This window comes from Aethalodelphis obliquidens, unplaced genomic scaffold (assembly GCF_003676395.1).
Source record: "Aethalodelphis obliquidens isolate GAN/ISIS:26980383/991018 unplaced genomic scaffold, ASM367639v1 scaffold7, whole genome shotgun sequence".
Lineage (NCBI taxonomy): Eukaryota > Metazoa > Chordata > Mammalia > Artiodactyla > Delphinidae > Aethalodelphis > Aethalodelphis obliquidens.
The window spans coordinates 21,181,360-21,209,136 of NW_020837951.1; the positions used below are offsets into that span (position 1 = coordinate 21,181,360).

Consider the following 27,777-nt stretch of genomic DNA (forward strand, 5'->3'; position numbering starts at 1 on the left):
GTTCTGGGGCCCTCGCGGGACACTCCTACCTACTCTCCGGAGTCGGGTCCCCAACGCTTTTCCCGCCGGTAGAGGGAGGTGTCCAAGCTAGGCCGCCCCGGGCGCAGAAGCCGGAAGGCCGGTGGAGCCCGCGGGAGCGCGGGTGGGGCGGCGAAGCGGGAAGCACAAGGCGCGCGCTCCCGTGAGCGCAGGAGGGAGGCGGGGGCGGGGCGCGCGCGCCGGGGCGGGGCACCCGGAGGAGGAGTCTCAGGGCAGCCGCAGGAAGAGGGCGCCCTGGAGCCGAGCCGGAGGGCGGCTGTGGGCGGGGCCCAGGGAGGGCGTCGACGCTGAGGGGCGGGGTGAGGCGAGGCGGGGACGCGCTCGGGGGGGTGGGGAAGGCGGGGGCACGGCGGTGGCGGGAGCGTCCCTGGTCTCCGCCCCTGCTTTCCACTCTCTTTCCACCTTCGACCGGCCGGAGCTCGAGAGAAGCGCAGCTTGCCGGTACCCGGAGCCGCCCTGCTGCCGCTGCCTCCTCCCTCCGTTCGCGGTGGGCCCGTCAGTCTCCGCACTGTGCGCTCCTCCGTGTGGGCCATGGATGGGTAAGTGCTTGGCGGCCACCGGGCTGCGCTTGCCCGCTTCTTCTCGGTTCTCGGCCGGACGCGCCGGAGCGGGGGAGCCGGGTGCGGCGCCGGCGGCCCAAGGAGCGGCCCGGGCCGAGCCCGACGGCGGGGCTTCCGGGCGCCTCCTCAGGGAGTCCCGAGACCCGGAGGGGCGGTCCGCCGCAGCCTCTCCTTCCCCCTCGCGGTGCCCCCGTAATGTCCGCCTTTTCACACCCTCGCCCAAGGAAGCGGAGGAAAGCCCAGTGCACCCCGCGGGTGCCGAGGTCCGCCGAGCCCGGCCCGGCCTCCAGACACTTCCTCTCAGAAAATGGTGCGCGGCGCTGGGGGAGGCGGAGGCGGCGCTCGGGGCGGGCGTCCTCCCGCTCGGAGAGTTGCTGTTTACCGGGGAGGTGGGGCGGGCGCTGGAGCTTCCTCTGGCGGGGAGGAGAGTGGCCGCGGAGTGGCGGACGGCTAGGGCACGCGCAGGTACACGTCTGGACGGCGACCCGGTCCCGGAGCCGGGGTCCCACGCGGTCTCCGGGCTTGTGCTGGGAGCTCTGTTACCGATTACCGTACACCGGGCGTCTGGACTCGGTGACCAGGGACGCGTGCCCCTACCAACCCCCCGCCCCCCAAGAAACTTGTGAATTCCCTGCGATGTATGCAAAATATTGCATAAGTGCGATTTTCGGGGAGCTTTGAAACGCTTTAAAAGTGAATGAGGTCTGTGGCCAAAATAAAGATTTAGGATCACCGATATAAATATTTCTCTGGGGACCCAGGATTATGGGGTGGGACCAGACAGATATTTGAATGATTAAGAAAACAACTAGATTAGGATCTTGGTGAATTAGTTGAAGGTCGTAGTCTATGTGCATCAAGATCCAAAAAAAAAAACCTCTATTAGAGCCTGCAAATCCACTTATTTATTTTCATTATGCACTTGAGATTTTGTTTGGCCTTTTACTTGATTTTGATGACAAGATTTCTGGAGACCTCTTGGTTGTGGAGTATACAGAACTTGCTTGAACAGTAAAGCCGCATACATGTTGCCATATAGTTGATTGTAATTGTACTGTGTAAAGACGATGGAATCTTCGAACAATTTTTGCCTTCATTAGATTTCGTTTATCCTAGTTTTATAATAAGTCTATATGATAATATATGGGATTAACTCACTTGAATGTACATTGCACACTGTTACAGACGTTAGACAAAGTGCAATTTTAGATTTCATTTGTGGTGGTGTTCTCCAAAGTATTTTTAAAATTTAATTGAATCTATTTTTATTGTTTAATTGAAGCTTCTCTGAGAGCATTGTTGAAAACTCATTTCACACCACCTTTTTCAATTACACTTTATATGTGCGCAGAATTTTACTATCTTAATTGTATAATTACACCAATATTTCAGTTGAGAAAGGCTGTGGAAGTAGTATTTCACTATGTGTAGTGAATTGTCTTGACTAGTGGTTTGACTTGAGATACGGAAGCAGACTAGCTTTTTGTATTGGAAAATTTATAGTGATAAGAAAGAGGACTCTTGGCTTATGCATCTTGGCTGTTAAACTCTTGGGCAACTGTGAAGTGCAGACTTACTCTTTCAGATAGTGTTTAAGAAGTTAACTTTCTCTTCACCCTAAATGTGGTTTGAAATCTAAGAATGAGTTTATTGGTTTAAATATGTGGGGCAGTAAGACATACTGGAAGGTAAGTTCATTTGGGAGTTCAAGTAGCAGCATGATTTACTCTTTGCATCGGGACCAATACCTAGTACATATTAGACAATCTAATTTTTTATGCACAAATGTCAGTTATCACATTTAGATTTCAAACAAAATTTAAGTTTCAAAAGAAAAAATTTTAACTCTACATGGTTATTGTTTAAAACAATTAAGTTTGCATCATTAAACAAACATAAACTTGTTTACTTTTATTAAGTAATGATGACATAGGTTATTAACAATATATAGAATTTTATTATAGCTTTCTTTTAGGAGTTGAGACAAACTTAATTGAAGACAGTTTTTTGGGGGGTTGGAAGAGATGGATTTTTGCTTGGCAGAAGTATGTGGGTTTTTTACATCTTGGTGTTACGGGATATGGTTTTGAACACAGTTTATGCTTTTAGGAGGCTACTTAAATTTCTACATTCTTCCATAGCCTGAAAAGGGTCCTTTTTCATTATTTTGGATAGTTAAAAAAACAAACCACCAGTCAACATAACTTTCTAGTTCCACCTCAAATCCCAACTTTCTTTTGTGTGTGTGTGCTCATTTCCTACTGATACTTAAACACAGTTTTGATGTGGTAGAATTTTTTTGAAAGCAAATTTTTGAAAACTTTGATGTCTGAAGTTTGATGTTTGTGTTTTTAATTCTGAGAGACTGTCTTAGCTATATTTTGGTGAGCCCTTTGGGTGGTAGATGCAAATTTGCAAGTTACTGTCTATTTCTGTAAAATCCACTCACTGGTTTTGTTTCATTTAAAACTTTAAATACGATAATTCATACCAGTGATTTAAAAGAGTGAACTTTGGTGATTTAAAGTTTTGGTTTGGGTTTGTTAAATAGAGGTAAATGGATAAACACGTACTCATTTTATTGAAGCACAACTACATTTTTCTAAATACCAAAGGAGAATTTGATTTATTATTTGTTTCTTACATTGCTATTAAAGCTTTGCTTTTACACTCTGCTGTTGCTAGACTGTCCCATCACTTTTCTTTGTATTAACATTTCACAACTCATCACATTCTTATTTTTATTATTTGTTATTATAATGCTTTTTCTTTTTTTCTTTATCTTATTATCTCTGTCTTTTTAAAACTTGTTCTCTAACTTTGTTTTCCATTTTCTCTTTTTACTTTTTCCATACAGTGTTGTTACAGATCTTATAGCAGTCGGTTTAAAGGTAGGAATCTTTTAATATCCTTTCATAAGCATTTTTAAATCTTAGTTTTGGCATTTTTTTCCAATGGTGAAATCATCTCACCTGTTCATAAAATTATCTGTTTTATTGTATGATGATAATCTTTCATTTTTATTTAGCTCCAACATAAGTAGACCTGTAGCTAATTTTGGATTTTATGTGTTTATAAAGAGTGGTTACAATATTATCTTGTTTATATAAAATGTGAACAAAAAGTTTAGCCCAAAATTTCGCTTGAACTATCAGGGTATTTATTTGCTTTTGTTGTTTTAGCAGTTACATGTAACCTAGGCTCTGGTTTATTTTCCTGCCATGTCCTTTCTTTTATCTTGTCTTGGATGCATTTATGAGTAATAAAATAGTAATAGCAGCTAAAGTTTCTTCAATTCCTATTATATAAAAGATGCTTTACATATATTTCACTAATAATTGAAACAGTTCTTCAAGGTAGGTGTTAATATTCCCATTTTAGAGATGAAAAAATAGGTTCAGAAAGTTTGTGTTCAAGGTGTGGTGCACCAGAGTTCAAAGACATGTCTTTCTGATTACAAACCTGACCTTTTTTTTCATTGTACCTCGCTGCCAGCAATGAGGGTACTGTCTAAAAGGTGAACAATGGGAGAGCTGGATAATTAATATTTTACAGTAATGATTCTTCTAAGTTATAAGTCATTTCAGTTTTATCAAAATCTTCTCATTTATTGGATTCTAAAATACAAATCGAGTTCATCAATATGAGGCTTTTAAAATATAAATGGAAGTTTTAAGATTTCTTTGAGCAATTTGGTATTTGATGCAGCTGAGTTGAGAATCTAGTTCTAGAGACCACTTACAGTTCATATTACTGTAGAAAATGGAAATAATTCATGTGTATATTATATGTATTTTATGTAAAGTTGTTTTGCTGCTTTCTGTCCATCATCTCTAGCTAACAATTTCAACACTTCTGTATTTGGTTTTATTGGATCTGATGGTGGTACTCATATTCCTAAAACATCTTAAAATATAAGCGTGAAGATAGCAGAGTTTTAGACTAACAATAGGATGTTCAAGATTAGCATAATTGGGGACTACTGCTTATACTGTCTTTTGAAGTTGGATGGAGTTAGCTTGCTTTGGCAAACTTCGAACATATTTTATGAGTTGAAAATAAATGGAGAAACCTCTTGGTGGGATATACTTTTTTTTTTTTGGTAGATACTTATGTCAGTTTCTCATTTGGGAATGATACTCATAGATAGAAACCGCAGGCTTAGGCTTATGTCTTGGATCCCTTTTGGTGTCTCCGTAGGGGCCTGTGAGGGAAGGGATATTTAAAGTGAGAGTTGTTTTGGTCTTACCAGAAACATAATTTGTGATTCTAGAGTTTATCTGGGAAAAACGAATACATGAAACATTTAAAAAACTTACACTTGGGAGTTGAGGAATTATGCTTGAAGGACTGTCATGCCTGTTTTATTTGGGGGAAAAATATATCTTGACGATAGATAAGAGAAAAATTTAAATGTAAGGCTCAGGAACTAGATTTGAATATGCAATTAGGATCTCTGACTACCTGTGTTCCAGCAAGCAGTTTGGAAACAGAGATCAGATCCTACTCTGAAGAAAGGATAAGCTGATTAGTTGATTCACTTGGCAATACTGGAAATGTCTGTAAAATTATTCATTATATGAAGAAAATTCTCATAAGATTGTTCTGCTTCTTTCTTGGATCCCATCCAAGGAAGTTTAGTTACCAAGTAATAGGCCAATGAGGCTCATATTTTCTCTAGATTGTATAAACCAAAATTAGCTAATTTAAATAAGTTCTTCAAGAATGTCACTTATTTTCTTTTATTTGCTGTCTGAATATAATGACACAAGAAATAGTTTTAGCCAGTGAAAGACTGGATTTCAGGTTATGCTCCATCAGTTGCTTTCCCGGATGCAGAAAGTAATATGGATTTTATTTTAGAGAATTGAAAATACCCTTAAATATGAAGTCCATTACCTTAGTGAAAGAAAACTGAATTGTTTTTAGAGATTAAGTGACTCGCTAGAATGTGTCATGAGGGCAGGAATTTTTGATATTTCCTTCACTACTGTGTTTCCAGTGTCTGGCACATAGTAAGCTCTCAGAAATGCTTGATTAATGAATGGATGCCAAATTCTCACACAGTCAATTAAGTGGCAAACTTATACTGGAGCCCAAGCCTTCTGATTTTGCTAGTGTTTCTTCTAATAGGTATATACCATGGTGAGAGAGAATTAAATTCTTTTTTTAGATTAGAATTTTCTTGAAGATGGATAAACATTTTCAGGCAGCTTAGGGCTGTGCTGTATTTGAGATTTATTTATACCTAGTTGTATACCCTGAGTGTTCTTTGCAGAGTTTGAACCTGCAGGTTCTTTGCAGGGTTTTTGAGCCTTGCCTAAATTAGGCAAAAAATTAGCTTTTGGTACTTCTCATAAAATATTTCTTTTATTTCCATATGTTATTTTGTATTCTGAAATGCTTTTAAAAACAGCAAGAATTGCTGTTCTTAATTTTCAATTCTTTTAAATAAAGAACAAACCAGGTGATGATGATTGATGCTGGGCATGTTTCAAGAACTTTATTATACCAGATAAATCAAGGCATCAGCATTGTGGGTAACATAGCTTTTTGTATGTGTAACTAAGTGTATTTTAAATTTCTAGTTCATACTTTAATTATTACTAGCTAGTGTATCTTAAATATTTCTCACATTCCTGGGTAATTTTTCAGAATACTATAGTGGCCATTAAATGATTTTTTAAAATGATGATCTTCCATATTAAATATATTTTAGGGATTTTCTAGTTTATCTTTCTATTTTAAATGATTAGATGAGTATAGAAAAACCTAAAAATTTAGGAAGGACTATAATTGGCTTCTAATAATTATCATGCCTGTCACTATATAGGAAAAAACACTACAGTGTATTTAAATTAATTTTGAAGATTGATTTTCTGTTGCTCCACCAGGAGTTAGCAGACTACAGCCTGTGGACCAAATCCAGCTTGCCACCTGTTTTTGTAAATAGTTTTAGTGAAACACAGCCATGCTCATTTGTTTCCATATTGTCTGGATACTTTAACGATACAATGACAGAAGGGTTATAACAGGGACCATATGACCGCAAATTCTAAAATATTTACTTTCTGACCCTTTGCAGAATAAATGCACCTACTGCTTGCAGTGTTTGAACTACAGAAAAGGCCTTTGCCAGAAATTTTTTTTGTTTTTTTAAACTGAGCAGTAACTTACATAGAGTGAAATGCACAGGTCTTAAGGGTACAGTGCAATAAATTTTGACAAACGTATCCCCTTGTTTCCTGTTGCCCTTTTCTAGACCCAGTCTACGCAACTCTTGATTTCTGTCACCAAAGATTTTGTGTGTTTGATTTTCATATAAATGAAATAAATATTAATACTCCATATATACAGCATAAGCTCTTTGATGCCTGGCTTTTACTCAGCAAAATGGATTTTTAGATTTATCTATGTTCTATGTATCAGTAGTTCTTTCTTATTTATTAACGAGAGTATTCCATTGTGTGAATATATCACAATATTTAAAAATCCGTTCTCATGTTGGTGGGCATTTGGGTTCTTTTCAGATTTGAGCTATTATGAATAAAGCGACTGTAAACATTTGTGTATGTCTCTGGGTAAATGTGTGTGTCATTGTACACTATGCTTAGGAGTAAAATTGGATATGTGTATGTTTAACTTGGTTATTTTTTTAAATGTACCACTTTACACTTGGAGCCGCTTTGTATTACAGTTCAGGTTGCCCCACATCCTTGCCAACACTTTACTGTTAGGAATTCTAGCGAGTATAACTATAATGCCTAGTAGCATCTTATTATAGTTTTAATTTCCATTGACCCGATGACTGGTGGTGGTGTGTACCGTTTCATGTGCTTATTAGCCATTCACTTACCTTCTTTTATGAATGTTAACTTTTTTGCCTATTCTTTTAAAGTGGGTTTCTTGTAGACAACATATTGTTAGGTTTTTTGTTTTTTTTTTTTAAATCCACTCTGAGCAATCAGTCTTTTAATTGGTATATGTAGGCCATTACCATTCACGTTTCAAGGGATGATTAATTTAGTTAAATTAATAAGTACCTTGTTCATAACTGTTTGTATTCATTAGCTTGTTCTTTGTTTTTATTTTCTCCTTTTTTTTTTTTTTGCCTTCTCTGGTTTTAATTGAGCATTTTATATGATTCCATTTATTTCCTCTGTTAGCATCTTATACCTCTTTAAAAAAATTTTTTTAATGGTTGCAGTATACATTTACAGCTCATTTTAAGTCCACCTTCAAATAATGCTATGCTGCTTCATGTATACTGCAGGTACCTTCAACAGAGCATTTCCAATTTCTCCTTCCTGTCCCTTAGGACACTGTTATCTTTCATTTTACTTAACCATATGCAGTAATCACCCAATACATTGTTACTATTATTACTTTAAATAAACAGGCTTTTTAGATCAATTAAGAATAAGAAGTATAAAATACCTTCATTTATTCCTTGTCTTCCTTTCCGTATGTAGATCTGAGTTCTGATCTACATAATTTTTCTTCTCCCCAAAGACCTTCTTTTAACATTTTTCGTAGGGCAGGTCTACTGATAATACATTTCCTTGGTTTTTGTCTGAAGAAGTCTTTATTTGTCCTTTACTTTTTTGGTGGGGGGGGGGGAGGGGGCTTGTTTTTTGTTTTTGTTTTTTTTTGGCGGTACGCGGGCCTCTCACTGCTGTGGCCTCTCCCGTTGCGGAGCACAGGCTCCGGACGCGCAGGCCCAGCGGCCATGGCTCACGGGCCCAGCCGCTCCGCGGCATGTGGGATCTTCCCGGACCAGGGCACGAACCCGTGTTCCCTGCATTGGCAGGCGGACTCTCAACCACTGCGGCACCAGGGAAGCCCCTCTCCTTTGCTTTTGAAGGATGCTTTTCATATAGAATTCTAGGTTGGTGGGGTTTTTTTTTCTCCATTAACTCTTTAGATAGTCCACTCTACTTTCTTCCTGCTTCCATGGTTTCTGATGAGAAAGAAACCTCTGTAATTCTTATCCTTAGTCCTCTGTAGGTAAGGAGGGTTTTTTTCCTCAAGATTTTCTCTTTGTGTTTGGTTTTCTGCAGTTTGAATGATCTGCTGAAGTGCATATTTTTTGGTATTATCCTACTTGGTGTTCTCTGAGATCCTGGGTTTGTGGTTTTGGTCTCTATCATTGATTATGGAAAGCTCTTGGTCATTCATTACTTTGAAATGTTTTTTTCTGCTTCACTCTCTCTTCTTCTCTTTCTTTTTTTTTTTTTTTTTTTTTCCAGTTCTTTTGTCTCTTTGCTTTTCTGTTTGGGAAGTTCCTGTTGAAATGTCTTCAAGCTCATAATTCTTTCTTCAGCCATGTCCAATCTGTTGACGAGAGTTTGTTTAAGATTGGTAGTATTTTTTCTTTAAATGTTTGATAGAATTCATCAGTGTAGCCATTTGTGGGTGCATTTTCTTTGCAGGAAGGTTTTTAATTATGAATTCAGTTTTAAAAAATAGATATTGTGCTGTTCAGATTTTTTTCTTTCATTGCATCACACAAAATTTGGTGTGCTGGGTTTTAATTTTCACTCAGTTCAAAGTATTTTCTACTCTTAGTGTGATTTCTCTTTTTACCTATGATTTTTTTTTAAGATTTTTTTTTGTTGTTGGTTCATTGGTTTGTTTATTTATTTATTTTTGGCTGTGTTGGGTCTTCGTTTCTGTGCGAGGGCTTTCTCCAGTTGTGGCAAGCGGGGGCCACTCTTCATCGCAGTGCACGGGCCTCTCACTGTCATGGCCTCTCTTGTTGCAGAGCACAGGCTCCAGACGTACAGGCTCAGTAGTTGTGGCTCACGGGCCTGGTTGCTCCACGGCATGTGGGATCTTCCCAGACCAGGGCTCGAACCCGTGTCCCCTCCATTGGCAGGCAGATTCTCAACCGCTGCACCACCAGGGAAGCCCTACCTATGATTATTTATAAGCGTGATTTAATTTCTAAAGATTTTGGGGTTTTCAAAGCCAAATCTTGGGATTTCTATTTTTAACTATTTTTATTTATCTTTTTGAAATTTAATGAATAAATTAATGGCTGCGTTGGGTCTTCATTGCCATGCTAGTTGCGGTTAGTGGGGGCTACTCTTCGTCCTGGTGCACAGGCTTCTCATTGCAGTGGCTTCTCGTCGCGGAGCATGGGCTGTAGGTGTGCGGGCTTCAGTTGTGGCACGTGGGCTCAGTAGTTGTGGCACACAGGCTTAGTTGCTCCACAGCATGTCGGATCTTCCCGGATCGGGGCTTGAACCCATGTTCCCTGCATTGGCAGGCAGATTCTTAACCACTGTGCCACCAGGGAAGTCCCTTTCTATTTTTTTAAATGCTACTTTGATTAGAGAACATGCTGTATACCATTTCACACCTTTACATTTTCTGAGGTTTGTTTTAATGTCAAGCTATAGTCTGTCTTTATGAATGTTCTATGTACACTTAAAAAAATGTATAGTTTACTTTTGTTGGGTGTAGTGCCTTATAAATGTCAATAGAATAAACTGGTTGAAGTTTCAAGTCTTCTCTAACTTTCCTGATTTTCTTTCTATTCTGTTAATTACTGAAAGGGGAGAAGAATATTGGAATTTCCATCTGTAGTTGTGGTTCTTTTATTTCTTTTTGTAGTTCTGTCAGTTTTTGCTTTATATATTTTAAAGCTCAGTTATTAGATGCATTCACATTTAAGAATGTTATATTTTCTTGATGAATTAACCTTTAAAAAAATCATTTGTAATATATATCTTTATCTAGTAATAGTTCCTGTCCTGAAATCTACTTTGTGTGATAGTAATGTAGTCATTCTAGTCATTCCAGTTTTCTTATGATTAGTATTTGTGGGGTATATCGTTTTCCTGTTCCTTTTCCTTTTCTTTTAATCTGTCTGTGTTTAAGATAGGTTAAAGGATGGATGAGCCAAAGAGATAACAAATAGCAAGATGGTAGGCTTAAATCTACTTGAAGGATTAGGTTTCTAAGGACTGGCTTCTCTTGCTTTCTTTTTGTTTACTCTGATAAAAGTGAGCTACGTTATGGAGAGGCCCATTTACAGAATGAATCCTGCCAGCAACCACTTGAGTGAGCTTGGAAGTGGGACCTCCATTTCCTCTATTGAGCCTTGAGATGATTGCAGCCTGTGAGAGACTCTGAGCCAGAGGACCTAACTAAGCCATGCCCAGGTTCCTGACTCTCAGAAATTGAGTTTAAAAATTCTTGTTTTTATAAGTTGCTAGATTTTGGGGTAATTTGTTATGCATCCATTCATAACTAATACAACTACCTAACTCAAAGTAGTGAATAAATACTGAAAAATGAATAGTAAAATAGCTTATTAATGTCCAAGTAAGATCATGTAAGTGCAAATACTTTTTTGGTTGTAAATCACTGTGCATATGACTTTTTTATATTACCACATTCTCTCTCTCTCTAATAGCTTACCATAATTTATACATACTTTGATTTTTCCCTTTTAAAGGTTTTCTTTTTTCATAGTATACTAATGTGGTGAATTTCATCGATATCTTAGTTTTTTGAAACTTTAATACAAACTTACAGAAAGGTTGTAGAATAGTATAAAAACTTATATAACCATTACCCAGGTAATTCACATTTGCCCCATTTGTTTTATTATTCATTTATAGTGTTTCTCTCTTTTTCTTTATACATATGTGTATGTTACTTTCTGTAGATATACATATATCTCTCTATATTCTTTTTTTCACTTTCTGAATCATTATTTGGTTAGCATGATTGTCAGCCCAGCTTCTCCACTATATTAAGTTACTAATTTTCCCTTCGTAATTAATAGTTTGTCAAGGAGATTCCTTGAAACTTCACTGATATATTATTTTACTTTATTCTTTCACCCCTAAATACTTTAGAGTGTAATTGCCTAAAAATAAAGACATTTTACATTACTGTAGCATAATTATCAAAATCTGGAAGTTAATCTAAAATGTTCCCTCAGTCTTTTTGATTCATGATATTGACATTTTAAAAGAATATAGGCATGTTATTGTGTAGGATATCCCTTACTTTGAGTTTATCTGTTTCTTATAAATAGATTTAGGTTATGTATTTTTGCAGGAATACCACAGAAGTCATGTTCTATTCTCAGTGTATTTTATCAGAAAGCAGAGGATGTTGATTTGTCCTATAACTTGTAATGTTAACTTTGATCACTTGGTTAAAGTTGTATTTGCCAGGTTTTCTGCTGTAAATTTACTGTTTTTCTCTTTGCAACTAGTAAGTATTTTGTGGAGTGGTACTTTAAGGCCATGCTAATATTATTTTAATTCTCAAATTTTAATCTACTAGTTTTAGCATCTATGTGATGGTTCTTGCCTTAATTCATTATTATAATGATAGTTGCAAAGAGGTGATTTTCTAATTTTATTTTTGGAATCAAGATTTCATTCACTAGCTGCTTAAAATGAACTGATTAACTTTCATTCTTTTGCTGTTTTGTGGAACAACTTTTTTCTTCAAAGTTTAGTTGATCTCACCTGCAAAGTCATCTGGACCTGGGTTGGTAGTGGGGCATAGGGATGTCTTTGTCTGTTATTTCACTATCTTTAATTCTTATGGTGAATTCAGGTTTTTTATTCCTCTCACAGTAATTTTAGGATTTGGATTTGCTCTTTTGCTCTCGATTTTTTCTTTTTTGAAGTAATTTTTTTTGAGTTAATAATTAACTCATATTTTAAAATCTTCTGTTTTCTCATAAATGTATTTACAACTATAATTTTATCTTAAAGTACTAAAGCTGGATCCCACAAGTTTTGGATTTGTGTTTTCATTTTTATTATATCTAAGTATTTTTATATTTTACTTATGATTCTTAAAAAATTTCCTTTATTTATTTATTTTTGAAGTATCGTTGAGTTACAATGTTGTGTTAGTTTCTGGTATACAGCAAAGTGATTCAGTTACATATATATGTTTATTTATGTATGTGTATATATATATTCTCTTTTTCAGATTCTTTTCCATTATAGTTTATTACAGATATTGAATATAGTTCCCTGTGCTCTACAGTAGGGCCTTTTGTTTATCTGTTTTATATATAGTAATTTGTATCTGCCAATCCCAAACTCCTAATTTATCCCTCCCTCCTCTTTCCCCTTTGGTAACCATAAGTTTGTTTTCTGTGTCTGTGAGTCTGTTTCTGTTTCTTAAATAAGTTCATTTATATCATTTTTTAGATTCCACATGTAAGTGATATCATATGATATGTCTTTTTCTGACTTCATTTTAGTATGATAATCCCTAGGTCCATCCATGTTACTGCAAATGGCATTATTTCATTCTTTTTTATGGTTGAGTAATATTCCTATGTGTATATATATCACAACTTTTTTATCCATTCATCTGTTGATGGACATTTAGGTTGCTTCCATGTCTTGGCTCTTGTAAATAGTGCTGCTAGGAACATTGGGGTGCATGTATCTTTTCAAAAAAGTTTCCTTTTTAACTCCAGGATTATTTACTGGCTTTAAAAGTTTAGTTCCCAAACATTAGCCACTCTTTTTAATTTTGTTTCTAATTTTATTGCAGAGAACATAGTATGTTCAGTATATTCCTTTGGAACATATTGAGACTTCTTTTATGAACTAATATGGGAGTTGGCAAACTATGGCCCAAGGGCTAAATAGGGCTCACTGCCATCTGTTTTTATGCATCCTGCCATCTAAAATGGTCTTTATACTTCTAAATGCTTGAAAGAAATCCAACGATTAATACTTTGTAACAGGTGAAAAATAGATGAGATTCAAATCTCAGTGTCTATAATTAAAGTTTTATTGGAACACAGCCATGCTCATTCATTTTCATATTGTCTGTGACTGCTTTTGTGAGTTATGACAGAGACTGTATGGCCCACAAAGTTTAAAATCCCTTACTATTTGGCCCTTTACATATAAAGTTTGCCAACCTGATACAATGTCTGTTTTTATAAATGTTTATTCTTAACTGGATGTCTGGTTCTGCATTCAGTGTATCTATTAGTTCAAGTTATTGATTGTATTTTTTTTTTCTGGTCATATTTTTTATGTTTGGTCTATTACTTTCTAAGAGAAATGTATTAAAATTTCAATTCAACTGTTGATCTATCTTTTTCCCTTACATTTCATCAAGGTTTTTCTTACATTATTTTGGTTCCTGAAATCCACATATCCCTTCAGCTTCTACAGCTTCTCCATGGTTGATTTTGGAGATGGGAGTTAACAATTCATGTTAGCTTCAGGCTTCAGACCAACCTATTTATTACTTAGTATGAAGTACAAAGGACAGTGGTAGCTTCAGGCTTCAGACCAACTCATTCTAGTTTCAGGCTTCAGACCCACCTATTTATTACCTAGTACAGTGAGTACAAAGGACTATCACCTAGATATGTTATTGTGAAATTTTAGAGTTCCACCGATGAAGAGATGATTCAGAAAGCTTCCAGGGAGGTGGGGGCAGAAAACAAGTCAACTTCAAAGAAATGAATGTCAGACTGGCATCTTACCAGCCCTACTATATGCTAGATGAAAATGGTGAATCTTTTCCTAATTTTCTTAGGAAAAAATAATTTTTAACCCAGAATTCTTGGCTGTCAAATGATTACTTATGAGGATAGAATTTTCAGACATGCATGGACCCAGAAAGTTTACCTTGGTGTTTACCATCATTTAGGTAGTTGTTAAGGTTGTACTCCAGCAAAATAATAATGTGAACTAAGGACAAGGAAGACAGAAGTTCAGGAAAAAGTTGAGCCAACCCAGATGAAAAGTGAAAAGAAGACCTTAGTTAATAGCTGTTCAGAAGTCCTAGAAAGCAGTCATTCTAGATTGAATCAGGAGAAAAGGGGGTTTTAGGAGGGAGATCTTAGGAAGAAAAATGAGGAGTACATAGAATGAGTGGTGCCATGAAGAGTTTGGGGAAAATATGAAAATATGATGATAATAGTGTGAGGAAAATACAGTTTTAAAATGTCACGGAAAGCAAAAATTAATGAATGAATAAATAAATAAAAATGTCTAATTATGAACCAAATTAGAATGTAGCATAATGTTAAGAAATTGGTAGAGTATAATAAAGAATCCATTTGATCTTGATTCTAAGAATAGTCTTTTTCAAGTGGTTCTAAGGTTGTGACATTAGACGCGTAGAGTAAAAAGTGAAGTGTTCCAGGATTATGTTTCCTTGAACAATATTTATATAGTAATAAAAGTGTAAATGCTGTTTATTGATTTTCAACTTTGAGTCAACCTTTGGACAGGACAGGAATGGACAAAGCCCAGAATGCTATTGTTGGAGGGCAGAATGTAACAAGCATACCAATAAAAGTAAAAATGAAGTTGACGGAGGGCGGGAGGGAGGGAGGGAACAGATTACTAGCCCCAAAAGCTTTCTTTCAAAATGGAGAATCAAGAGGTAATGTCAAATTGACAAAACAAGCAGTAAAGATACAAATGTAGTATTTAAAGTTCAAAGATACTTACACAAGAATTAAAATTAAGAGCATATATTTCAAACATTGAGAGAACAGAAAAAGGAATTATAAGAGATAAACTAAGTTTTCGTATTAGAGGTCAGCCAGTTTATTTTTAAAGTTGATAACTATAAGCATATTATCTAATGTGGTGGCAACCATTAGAATAAGAACTGTTTAACAATTCTGTTTGGGTGGAGAGATTTGCTTTCATCTTATAGACTATTTTGTAAAATTTGTTATAGTACACGTATTTGATAAAAGTAAAAATTAAATTCATGAATAAAAGTTACAAGGACAGAAGTAATTCACCAAAAAATAAATTCAACTGTGTGTATAGGGAGATCTCTCATTCACATTGTTGTCCCCCTTCTTGTCTTTCCCCCAAAGATAACAATTTTATTAGTTTTTTCTTTACCCTTCTAGTACCTTTTTAATGCAAATATAGGCAACTGTACATATTTTTTCTTCCTCTTCTAATATAAAAGACAGCATATTTCTGTGCACTGTTCTGCACTTTTTTTCTCCAAAACAGGAAATCTTCATTCAAGAGAGGACTCCTGTGAGTCCTGAGGAGTTGTATAGCAGTTTTAGGTGAAAGAAGAAATAGCCACATCCATAACTAGTCATAGATTTCGAGATCTCTCTTAATTATTGATAGGATAAATAGGCAGAACATCAACATTCTGTTCACCAGTACTGCTTTTGCCTCCCTCTCCCAGATTAAAAAAATGCATTTTATCCCTATCCTGCTGGGTATCAGTATATAAGAAGTCATTTTAAAAGGAAACTTTGCATATCTATTATAATATTAGACTAATTTTACAGAAGAAAAAAACCTGTGGTGTTACTGTAACATGATACCCTAGGTCAAACTTAATACCCTAGTGACAGGGGCTGGATTCAAACAAAGGTTTGTTTCCAAAACCCATGCTCTGTTTTTTACCCCTTTGTGTCTGTTGGTTTTAGGAAAACTAATATTCCAGATAGTATTTGGTTAATAAGCTCCATTATTTTTGGACGTTGGTTTGTTCTGGGATAAAAATAGTATACCATTGTGTTAGAGATGGAAGCATAGCTTACAGTCTGCTGAAGCAGTGAAATATACTTGTAGTTTCACTAAGGTGAAGGGGAGATTGGAGTACAACCCTGTTTTGTTTTGTTTTTTAATTAATTAATTTTAGGCTGGGTTGGGTCTTTGTTGCTGCGCATGGGCTTTCTCTAGTTGCGGTGAGCGGGCACTACTCTTCATTGCAGTGCGCAGGCTTCTCATTGCTGCAGTGGCTTCTCATTGTGGAGCACGGGCTCTAGGCGTGAGGGCTTCAGTAGCTGTGGCACGCAGGCTCGGTAGGTGTGGCTCGTGGACTCTAGAGCTCAGGCTCAGTAGTTGTGGTGCACAGGCTTAGTTGCACCGCGGCATGTGGGATCTTCCCGGACCAGGGCTCGAACCCGGGTCCCCTGCATTGGCAGGCGGATTCTTAACCACTGCGCCACCAGGGAAGTCCCACAACCCTGTTTTTGTGATGCGTTGGAATTCCATCTGTTGAGACTCATAGCCATTCACTCTGCTCTTTCTCAACTAAAGTAACATGAAAACTAGCCTATGTTCATACAGTGTGGCTATTATAAAATTCAGAGGTGCCTTCAGATCATTAAATGGTGCAAGAAGGAATTTTAAATTAAAAAAATTTTAAAACATTTTTGCAATGATAAATATGTTCCGTAGAATTGACCAAAAATTCCCATGAAATATATTTGATTGAAAGACCCAGGTATGGAGCTTAAAACAAATGTTGGCAAAATTTTTAAAGTTCATTTTTTTTCAAAATGAAAATAGCCCATTTCCCTTTGATTAAGTAATGTTTAAACACAAGTGTAAAGGAGAAGGTAAAAGCTAGAAATAATAATTCCTGCTAAAATTTAGGTGAGTTTTCTTTTAGACCTTTTCATATGTTCACAGTATATGTGCATATTTATTATTAATTTGCTTTACAAAAATGGAAACATAATACATGTTATAACTAATTTATATGGCTTAAAAAATGAACAATATCTTGTGAGTTTATATCAGGTTGATAAGTCTGGTCCTTTATCATTTTAGTAACCATCTAGTATTTCACTGCATGGATCTGTTGTAACTCATGTAACTAATCTCTTATTTATGAACATAGTGGTGGTTTAATATTTTAGTAGTTTAGTATAGCAGTTAAAAGCATAGACTCTGAAATTGGCCTGCCTGGGTTTGAATCCTGACCCCAGCTCTTTATTTGTAGTGTAATTTATATAAGCTGCTTAACTCATTTATGCCTTATTTTTCTCATTCACAAAATGTTAATAGGCTTTCCAACTCTTTGTTATGAGAATCTAAAAAATTGTTAGGATTTGTTTATGAATGTGTGAGAAGAGGGAAGTTTCAATGATAGGCTTAATTTAAAAATTTGTAAGTTTATATGTATTTCAGAAAATAGGTGTCAATATAATATTACTCTAGGGCAGTAAGTTATTAAGTATGACAACTAACCAAAACCCAGACCTTGTAATTTTTATGGGACATAGCTATGCTTTCCAGAATTCAGGTGATCACAGGACACCTTTGTTAGAAATAACATTTATTTATAAGCAGCTTTATGACCAGAATTGTGTCTTTTTCTGCAGCTGTATTGGAAGAGGAAGTTTTATTCTTGCCTTACAGAGATTTTTTTCACAAGCAGTTTAATAGTGCCTGTGGTTTCAAAGTTAAGCACTAATATTCCATTAGTTACAACCTTGAGGGGAAAAAAGAGAGTTGAAAGAGGTTTAGAACTTAAAATGTTTCCGAAAGGAAAAGGATAGAACTATTATTTTTAATGAATGAGCAATGAGATGTAATATTTTGAACCAACACTGATCACCATAATATTGCTTAAAGCTTAGCATTTTATGACGATTTGATAGTTCATTGATTCTAAGGCCCCCCCCCCTTTTTTTTCCCATATTAACATTTCTGACATCAGGGTGCATCTTAGTGTTGATAATGTACTACTATTTGGTTGACAGCACTTTTTCTTTCTGGATATTAGATAAAATTATGGGGTCTTACACTTGAAGCCTTCTTAGATTACATGAAATATGTTTGATAAAGCACATAGAACAGTACTGGCACATATTAAACAGTCAGTATTAGCTATCTTTGTATTTGTTTATTTTGTTCTTGTAAAGGATGATTACATGTACATATCTTCACGTACAGTTCTAACATAAAATAATGTCTAGATGTGGAATAAATGAATCAAAGGATTGGCATAAGATATTGAGAGGAAATTTGTTTATTAGACTGGAGAGCAACAGGTATGTCAGGTGAAAAATAAACCAGGCCTAGATTTTAATTGTACCAGCTACCCTCTCTGACCTATGTCGAATAATATAACCTCTGATTCTTTGAGGGATAATAATACCTACTTTGCAGAGTTGTGAGAATTGGAGAATACGTATAGTAAAATCTTTAAAATATCTGTTCACTGACTATAGGACAGAATATTTTACATTTAGGCCTATTTGGGATATCCAGGACATCTTTGACTTCTTCTTTTTCTCTCACTCCATGTCTAATTATTAGCAAATCTTTCTAAGTGTATTCATAATTCAACCACTCTCCCCAGTAACACTCCCTTTGCCCCTCATCTGGATTATCACCATAGCTTCCTACTGGAGTCTCTGCATCTTCCTCTGCTTCATTACAAACTATTCTCAACACTGCAGCCAGAGTGATTGTTTAAAAAGTAAATCAGGGCTTCCCTGGTGGCGCAGTGGTTAAGAATCTGCCTGCCAATGCAGGGGGCCCGGGTTCGAGCCCTAGTCCGGGAAGATCCCATGTGCCGCGGAGCAACTAAGCCTGTGTGCCACAACTACTGAGCCTGTGCTCTAGAGCCCTTGAGCCACAACTACTGAGCCTGTGTGCTGCAACTACTGAAGCCTGTACGCCTAAGGCCTGTGCTCCGCAACAAGAGAAGCCACAGCAATGAGAAGCCTGCGCACTGCAATGAAGAGTAGCCCCTGCTCTCCACAACGCAGCAGTGAAGACCCAACCCAGCCAAAAATAAATAAATAAAATAAATTTTAAAAAAGTAAATCAGATCATGTCACTTCCCTGTTCACAACTCTTTGTCCCTCGTTTCACTCAGTAACATATTTTAGAATGGCTTTCAAGGCACCACATGCTATGACATACCCTCCTTGTCTCTTTAGTTTTCTTCTCTCCTTGCTCACACTCTTTCAGTCACAGTTGGCCTCCTCACTGTTTTCTAGAACATGCAAGGCATTCTATCTCAGTTTCCTCGACCTACAACATTCTTCCCTCAGATGCCTATATAGCTTACTCCTTACCTCCTTAAGACTACACTTAAATGTTACTTGCTCTTAAATCTTTCCTTGACCACTCTATTTAAAAATCACAGTTCTCCTCTTTACCCCTCGTTGCTCCTTATCCTGCTTTTTAAAAAGCATTATGACTTTAAAACATACTACACAATTTTCTTAATTTGATTGTTACGTGTTTCCTTCTGCAAGATTGTAAACTCCACATGGTAAGGGCAGGAATTTTTGTCTGTTCACTGGGATTTTCCCCAGTGCTTAAAGACCCTGGCATATAGTTTCGTGCTCAGCAAATATTTGTTGGATCTGTTGAGTGAATGAATATTATTGCTAAAACACTTTTACATATTGAAGTCAATATGTATGATCTATGCCTATATAGTAGGAACTAAATAAATATTCAAATGAGTGGCATTTGATTGGACGTCATGAATTAGAAGGCTTTTGGAGGAATAATTTTGCTAGTCATTAAAAAAAGTGTTACTATTTATTGCTAAGATGTCCATATAAAATGAAGACAATAAAAACCATTTTATTGAAACTGTCATAAATGGGATTGTAAACATTGTCACAGCTGTATATTTGAAGAATTTACCCCATCTTTACCACCTTGTTTATTCTCATTGTCTTAAAATCTCAACAGTGGCAGCTTTGGGAAGGAAAATGTCACAAACAAACAATTTGGTAACTATTCTTTTTTTAGGGTAACTGTTCTTTAAGAAATATGTGTAGAGATAGTCACATTATTTAGTAGATGAGAGTGTTGATGGGGCCACAGAGTTTGTGGGGATATGACCTCCAAGTCACATGTGAGGCTTTGGAGTTTGGGTGTGTTTAGAGCAATAGGAGCTGTGAATAGGTGAATGTTAACAAAAACCTAAATGTTGAAAAAAAAAACTTGGAGTTATCACTTACTGCCTCACAATTACTCTGAAACCTTTACTGAATATTCAGTTTATTCCCATGTCTTTATAATTATTACTCTTTTTTAAGCAAAAATATTTTGAACACAGATTCCATTTCATTATTAGGTCCTGTAGAGGGGGATATAAAGGTGAGTTATCAGCAAGTGTATATGGTATGGTGAGACTCTACATAATAATATGTTTTTCTGTTTATGGAAAAACATAGTAACAGAGCAGGATCAACATGAGTTTTCTGTTCTGTGAAGTGTTTACAAAGGGTCACTAGACCTTTTGCTAGAAATTTTACAGAGGGGGCTACCTTAGCTTTAAGGTAGGACTTGAATTATTATATTAATAATCTCACTTTAATGCTAAATAAAACCACTTCCCATCAAATTTGATAATAAAACACTTTATTTGTGCTGCTTAATGACAGTATTCTTTTGCTTTGTTGGCCCAGTGTATTTAATTATTCTTTAGCAGGAGAGAGCTTCAGTAATTGATACTTGAGGCAGTGAAGCTGACTGGTGTATTGACTTAGCCAGAGAGCTAACAAGTCCACAGAACAACTGTTGCACTTATGTAAATTTACTGTGTGTTTCTAAGGAGACTGTTGATCCAGTATTGTTCATGCCCCACCCCCACCCCATGATGTCTTCATGATTTGGTTTGTTAAAGCCTTTTTGTTTAATGTTAATTTATTTACCTGTGGTACAGAGTCTTTTCTTTCACTTTTTAACAATTTCCTTATGTTGATCATCTGTAGTCACTCATCCAAATAAGCTTTCCATCATTTTTTTTTTAGAGTCTTCATTCTGCTTATCTTCCATCTATCTCTTAAACTATAATCTCTTATCATAGCCATCAGACCTTTTGAGAGTGAGGTGGAATAAAATGTGCCCCTTTGGCATGTTGATTATTTTGAATTAAAGATACTTAATAAACAGCCAGGGACTTCCTTCGTGGTCCAGTGGCTAAGACTCAGCGCTCCCAATGCAGGGGGCCCGACTTCAATCCCTGGTCAGGGAACTAGATCCCCCATGCCGCAACTAAACATCCCCCATGCCGCAACTAAAAGATCCTGCATGCCTGCAAGTAAAAGATCCTGCATGCCGCAGCTAAAGATCCCAACGTGCCGCAATTAAGACCCGGCGCAGCCAAATAAATATATAAATAAATAAATATTTTTTTAAAAAAAGAGGAAAGAAACAGCTGTTGCAAGAAGGACACTGACCCTCCTTGGTCCCCCTGAAAACAGGAAATAAATCTCTCAAGTGAAAGTATCCTCCTTATACTAGGAGAGTAGAAGGCATCCTTATCACCAGAGATAGGAAATTCAAGGCAGAGAAGGGTGACTAAACAAACTTTGTTACTTCTTTATTAATTTGCTACCCCAAGCCCCGCAGACCCTTTGTTTTGTCAAATCTTCACAAATAATTGTTTCTTTGTCTAAAAGGTATAAAAACTGCATGCTTTTGTCACTTCTTAGAGTCTCATATCTTTATGAGCTCCTGTATGTATGAAATTAAATTTTGTTTTTCTCCTGTTATTCTGTCTCATGTCAGCTTAATTATTAGACCAGCCAAAGAACCTAAAAGGGAAGAAGGCAAAAGTTTTCCTCCCCTACTAGACACTCAGTTTTACCTAGGTCTGCATTGCTTTTCCTTGACTATAATAGAAAATTACTTTTCAGACACTTAGGATATAACTGTTAAGCAAGTAGTCTGTAATTATAGGCAGTGATGTGTTTTCAGGAGAAAGAATTTATGTCTAGGAAAGAAAAGTTTTGTTTTTTTTAAAGAAGGGAATCTTTAAAGTAACAGAACTGATTGTGTTTTTCTCACTTTTTACAAAGTTTACAAAGTAATATGACTCTTGGGATTTGAGCTTTATGATATTTAAAAACCTTTATTTTCTGTAATCTGAAAATGAATCCTTGGGGGAAAAAAGCTTAGCCAGTAAATTTTGATTATCAGAATATTTTTTTTATGACTGCATTTTCAAATGTAAGCTCTTTTTTCTTTCTTTTCTTTATCATATCCTGAAATTATTAGGGTCCAAAAGTTACCAGTTTTTTTAAAGTATCATAATTATTTGAGATATGTGTTGTTTATTCTGTATGTTAAATGGTAAACCCCATCTCTGATATGAAACAGTTTCCAGATATGAAACTTTTGGATCAAATATTTTAATTTTTCTTATTGTGTAATAAGACAATAAAAATAAAAATAGGCATTCCATCACTTCACTGGATACTATAGAGTTTGCTTTATTCATGCATTATTCTACACATATTCTTTTTGAAAGTTCTTCCTATTACTGTTGAAAGATCTAGTAGAATTATCAAACTTAAATGATTTTATTTTGAAGGCTCTGTAATGTTAACCATTTCCTTATTATAATAGTTTATATTTTGTGTAGAAACATTGAATGTGACAGTTAAGATGTTGCATTAATTTACTTAGTATGCCATATAAATTTAAGTTAGTTTTTCCAGTTTTTCTGTGTTTGACTATTTGATCACATTTTTAGACTAAATTTTTCTTTTACAGTTAGAAATCCAAATGGTGATTTAGAGGTGAAGAATAAAGGTTTAGAAAAATCTGTTAAATGAATAGTTTTATTATATGTGCTCTACTGATTCATCATTTTTCCATGAGAGGAATTAGGCCAACTGTGAAGTTAGGGAACACAGTCCACAAAAGACTCCCCTCACTTCTGACAGAAATTGTAAGTCCTGGGGGTTTCCAAAACCACCCTCTGGTCCCATAATTTGCTAGAAGAACTTACAGAACTCACTGAAAGCTTTTGTACTCTTCATTACTGGTTATTACAGGGAAAGGATATAGATTTGAATCAGCCAAGGGAAGGAACACATAGGGCAGAAGTCTGGGGAAGTATCAAACACAGAGCTTCCTTTGTCTTCTCCCTATGGTGTCAGGACACATTACTTTCCCAGCATCAGTGTGTGACAGTACTCATGGAGTCAAACCGGGATGCTTACCGTGCTTTGGTGATTACATTTTTATTGAGGGGCTCCTTTATGTAAGCATACTTGATTGCTCTTGAGGCTGATCTTAGTTAAGTCTCCTCTAGCCCCTCCAGGCGTGTCCTGACTCTAAGACTGTCTGGTGACCCAAAGCCCCTCGAGTTAAAAAAAAAAAAAGACACTTTCTCAGGCATGACCTTACAGGGGGTTTAGAGATTACCTCCCAGAAGGAGGGGGCAAAAGCCAGACCTCTCTTTGAACAGGGTTAAATTCTTTACAGACTGTGAGCCAAACTCTGAGGAGTATTAAAAGTGTCCAGAATTAGAGTCATGTGCCAACTCTAACAATATTTGAAAGACCTCTATAGAAGTAAAAATGCTTCTTAGTAGTCACTTGTAGTGTAGTAGGAACTTGAAGTTACTATATACTGTTGAGCAGAAATTTGAGATTTCTTGCAGTTATACCATCTTTTACCTTCACTCAAAAAGAAAAAAATTGTTTCTTTTATTTCTTAATATTTATTCTATGGATAGAACATAAAATATGGAAAATGCTATATTCTAAATTAATACAGCATAACTTACGGTATCAATAAATTACAAGTGATGCTAATATTTAGTAATAGGGTAATAGTATGCAATTATAGAATTTTAAGAATCCATTAAAAATAATTATGGAGACTGTAACAAGGTGACAAAAGCTTATCAGTTAAAAGGATTACAGAGAGGAACATAGATTCATATTATAACTTTGTACAGTGCATGTTACGATAAAACAGGGGGCTTCCCTGGTGGCGCAGTGGTTGAGAGTCCGCCTGCCGATGCAGGGGACACGGGTTCGTGCCTTGGTCCAGGAGGATCCCACATGCCGCAGAGCGGCTAGGCCCGTGAGCCATGGCCGCTGAGCCTGCGCATCTGGAGCCTGTGCTCTGCAACGGGAGAGGCCACAACAGTGAGAGGCCCGCGTACCGCAAAAAAAAAAAAAAGGATAGAACTATCAAAATGAAAAATGATCTAGCTAATTAATATCTACAGATCTTTTCCTGAGATAATTGGATAAGTATGCAAAGATGCTTAAATGAGGATTGTTATAGAGAAAAATTTGACCTCCTTTTTCTCTATAAACAAATATCATCAGTGTTCTGCAGGAAAAGTTCTAATGCCCACATGCTTTATTCTTTCTCATTCTCAAAGGTTAATCATAAATGGGACTTTATTAAATCTCCTTTGCAATCCTTACATTTTGATTTTATTAAAATCCAGTCTTTTATCAATTCATCTGACAGAAGGAAATTTCCTTTTTGTTAGTATCAAAAAGTTTGTTTCTTTCTAAAACTTTAGAAAGTTTCCTTTATTGAAAGAATATCTTTCACATTTAGGAGATTGCTGTTCAATACTAATTACATTGCATACATATAACTATTGGCATATATAGCTTTTGAAGAGGATTGAGTAATGAATCATTAGTATTTATTTGCCACTGTTTAATGAGAGGTGTGTATATTAGAAATATTAATCCTTGGAGCAACCTATGAGTATGGGTACCATTATGACCCTCATTTTGCAGGTGAACAAACTGAGCCTTAGGTTAAATAATATGTAGTATCATATAAAGGTAACTTTGTGTAGCATTTTCAAACCTAGATCTGGTCTGCTCCAGAAGACTACATTTTAAACTGCTGTACTATTATGCTTCTGTGTTCATTACAGCATCTGTTTATAGTAGTTCTCAGTTGGCTACACGTTAAGAGCTTTGGAAATACAGGTGCTCAAACCTCAGCCTAGAGCTACTGATTAAGAATCTCTGGGGTAGGACCTGGTATATAGTATTTATTTTAAACTTGGATATGTGATTTTAGTCTATAGCCAAGGCAGAGAGCCATTATATTGTACCTGACACTATGTTATAGGGCATGGGGGAATATAATGAAGTTATAAGGCACAATAATAGACCTCAGAGTAGCTGGGAAAAAACTGTGTACATATTTGACAAAGTGTGTGATATTGATGGTTATATACATAGGAAGAATATATTACGTGAAGTGTACTAAAACCTAGAATCTTGCACATTTTAATGTTGAAAGACAATCAAAATTCAGGTCAGTCTCTTCACTTTGGGGTTGAAAAATTTTCCAGATGTGGTATTAATTATCTCTGACCAGTAGGTAGGACTGGATATGTTGTGAAGAGACAGTGTTTGAGGCAGGAGAATAGCATAAAAAGTAGCAGAAATAAAGATGATGTATTTGGGGAAAATTACAAGACAGGAGTGTTATTGTGAGCAGGAGGAGCTTTTAATCACCATCACAATACATTTAGACTTGATTCAATAAGCAACAAGGAATAATTTCACTTTAATAGTTGATTGGAGATTTGTTAGGAAGTTAGGTAACAGTTTATTGAATGAGATAGAAACAGAAAGAACGATGAGTAACTCATTTCTCTCCTCATATTGAAACTGAAATGGCATGTGTGCATTAAGTAGACCCCAACTTTTTTGGATTCTTAGCTGGCAAGCCTTGTCTGGGGCAGACCTGTGTTAACAGTTTAACACCTTCTCTAGATGCCTTTTTTTGTTTTGTTTTGTTTTGTTTTGTTTTTTGCGGTAAGTGGGCCTCTCACTCTTGTGGCCTCTCCCGTTGCAGAGCACAGGCTCCGGCCGCGCAGGCTCAGCGGCCATGGCTCAGGGGCCCAGCCGCTCCGCAGCGTGTGGGATCTTCCCGGACCGGGGCACGAACCCGTGTCCCCTGCATCGGCAGGCAGACTGTCAACCACTGCGCCACCAGGGAAGCCCCTCTAGATGCCTTTTAAGTAATCTCGTGTAACTCCAAGAAAGTGCTTTCCTGAAAATTTGTTCTTTCTAGCTTTTTGATAATGAAATTACAGAGTAAGAATTGGTTCCTCTCAGCAGGTAACTTCTTTGGAGGGTGGAAAGATGTTTTGCACTTTTGGTTCTCTTATCCTCTCTTTGAAACATCTGACTTTTGTGACACTGCTTTATTCTTGTTTTTCACAGATCTGTCTTTTAACTCCTTTGGTAGAATTCTGATTTGTCTCTCCCTTGAGCTGTTGTATCCCTTTGTATTTTGTTTAGGAGAGGCTATAATATTTTCCTAAAAACTTTTCATTTTACAAAGAACCATTTGCTCGTAACATAAAGTTGTGTCATTTTTCTGTTGTATGTTATCTTTTGATTCCTTCCTTTTCCTTATGTATAGATTCCCATAAGGAACTCCTGTGGTTGTTCTTTGAATGTTGCTTGTTTTTGAAGGGACACCTTCTGGACCACCATTGTATACAAGGAGAGTGTGAGGGATGAGCTCTGAGAATGAGCTGTGGTAATTGACAGCTTGACCAGTCTTTTCTTATCCACTCTTGAGGGTTGAACACAGTGATGATGGTGATGACTATTCTAGGCTGGCAACAAGTCTTTCAAGTCAGTAGGAAGCCTCTGGCTCAGAATGATGTTATCTCTCCATAGTTGTGTTTTGTTTTGTTCTTAACTTTTTATTTTGAAAAAATTAGAGATTCACAGCAAGCTGTAAAGGTACTACAGAGAGGTCTTGTGTACCTTTCACAGTTTCCCCCAATCATTACCTCTTACATACTTACACTATCAAAATAAGGGCATTGGGTTCCCGTGCATTTCTTGTTTGTTTTGTTACTAAAACACTGTGCCAAGCCCTGAGAGGGTTGTACCCCCCAGTGTGTAACACATCTTGTGTCTCTGTAGCCTCTAGCAACTCGTATCTTTTGAACAAATCCACTTTGGCATGGGGACAACTCAGAATGCAGTTGACAAAACTGACTCCGAAGCAGGCACTATTTGAGCACGCCCCTGTAGAATACTTGTTTGCAACTTGCTGACTTCCGTTGAAGCACGTGTGTGTGTGTGTGTGTGTGTGTGTGTGTGTGTGGGGGGGGGGGCTGTGCACATGTGTATGTGGGCTGAGTCCTGGTGGGTCTAGAAACTCTACTCGCCTCCCAAGAGCCATTCGATCCTAGGAGAAGCCCCCGCTGGCCAAACTACACAGATCTGGAGGGCCTTGGGTGGACCCCAGAGGCAGGCTCGCAGTTGGAAACCAGGCGCGCTGTCGTGCTGTTGCTGGGGTGCTGAGCGCTGCCGTTTACCCCAGAGCCGACGCGGCCTTCCAGGCAGGCACGGCCTGGCATTTGCCTCCCTGCTGCAGCCGGCTCCTGGGTTCTGCAGGATGGGCTCCGCGGCCACACGGCCACCTGCCTTCCCTGGCTAACTTTCCTATGCACAGAGGGGAGGCGTGTGCGGGCGTGAGGTGCGCCTCGGTTTATAACGTGGCTGCAGCACCCTCACTTCCCGGCCTCAGGTGAGATGTTGATTGATTATTGCTGAGTAACTTCTCGTGGTAGAAACCAGATTTCTTTCAATATATTACATATGGATGTACACACTCATGCGAAATATATGTACTTCGAGGGGATCTATTTATGTTCC

At 37.2% G+C, this 27,777-nt stretch overlaps 1 protein-coding gene across 3 annotated transcripts in view; it reads left to right on the plus strand.

The window, feature by feature from the left end:
* The first annotated feature begins 469 nt into the window (after positions 1–469).
* PTBP3 (polypyrimidine tract binding protein 3) overlaps positions 470–27,777 on the plus strand; it is a 101,544-nt gene continuing 74,236 nt past the window's right edge. For 2 of the 3 annotated variants that reach the window (XM_027105189.1, XM_027105190.1), the window contains exons 1-2: positions 470–578; positions 3,457–3,490. In XM_027105189.1, the coding sequence (XP_026960990.1) occupies positions 571–578; positions 3,457–3,490 (42 nt within the window). In that variant the 5' untranslated portion in view covers positions 470–570. The remainder of the gene's footprint in view (positions 579–3,456; positions 3,491–27,777) is intronic. The other variant, XM_027105191.1, reaches the window with a different exon arrangement.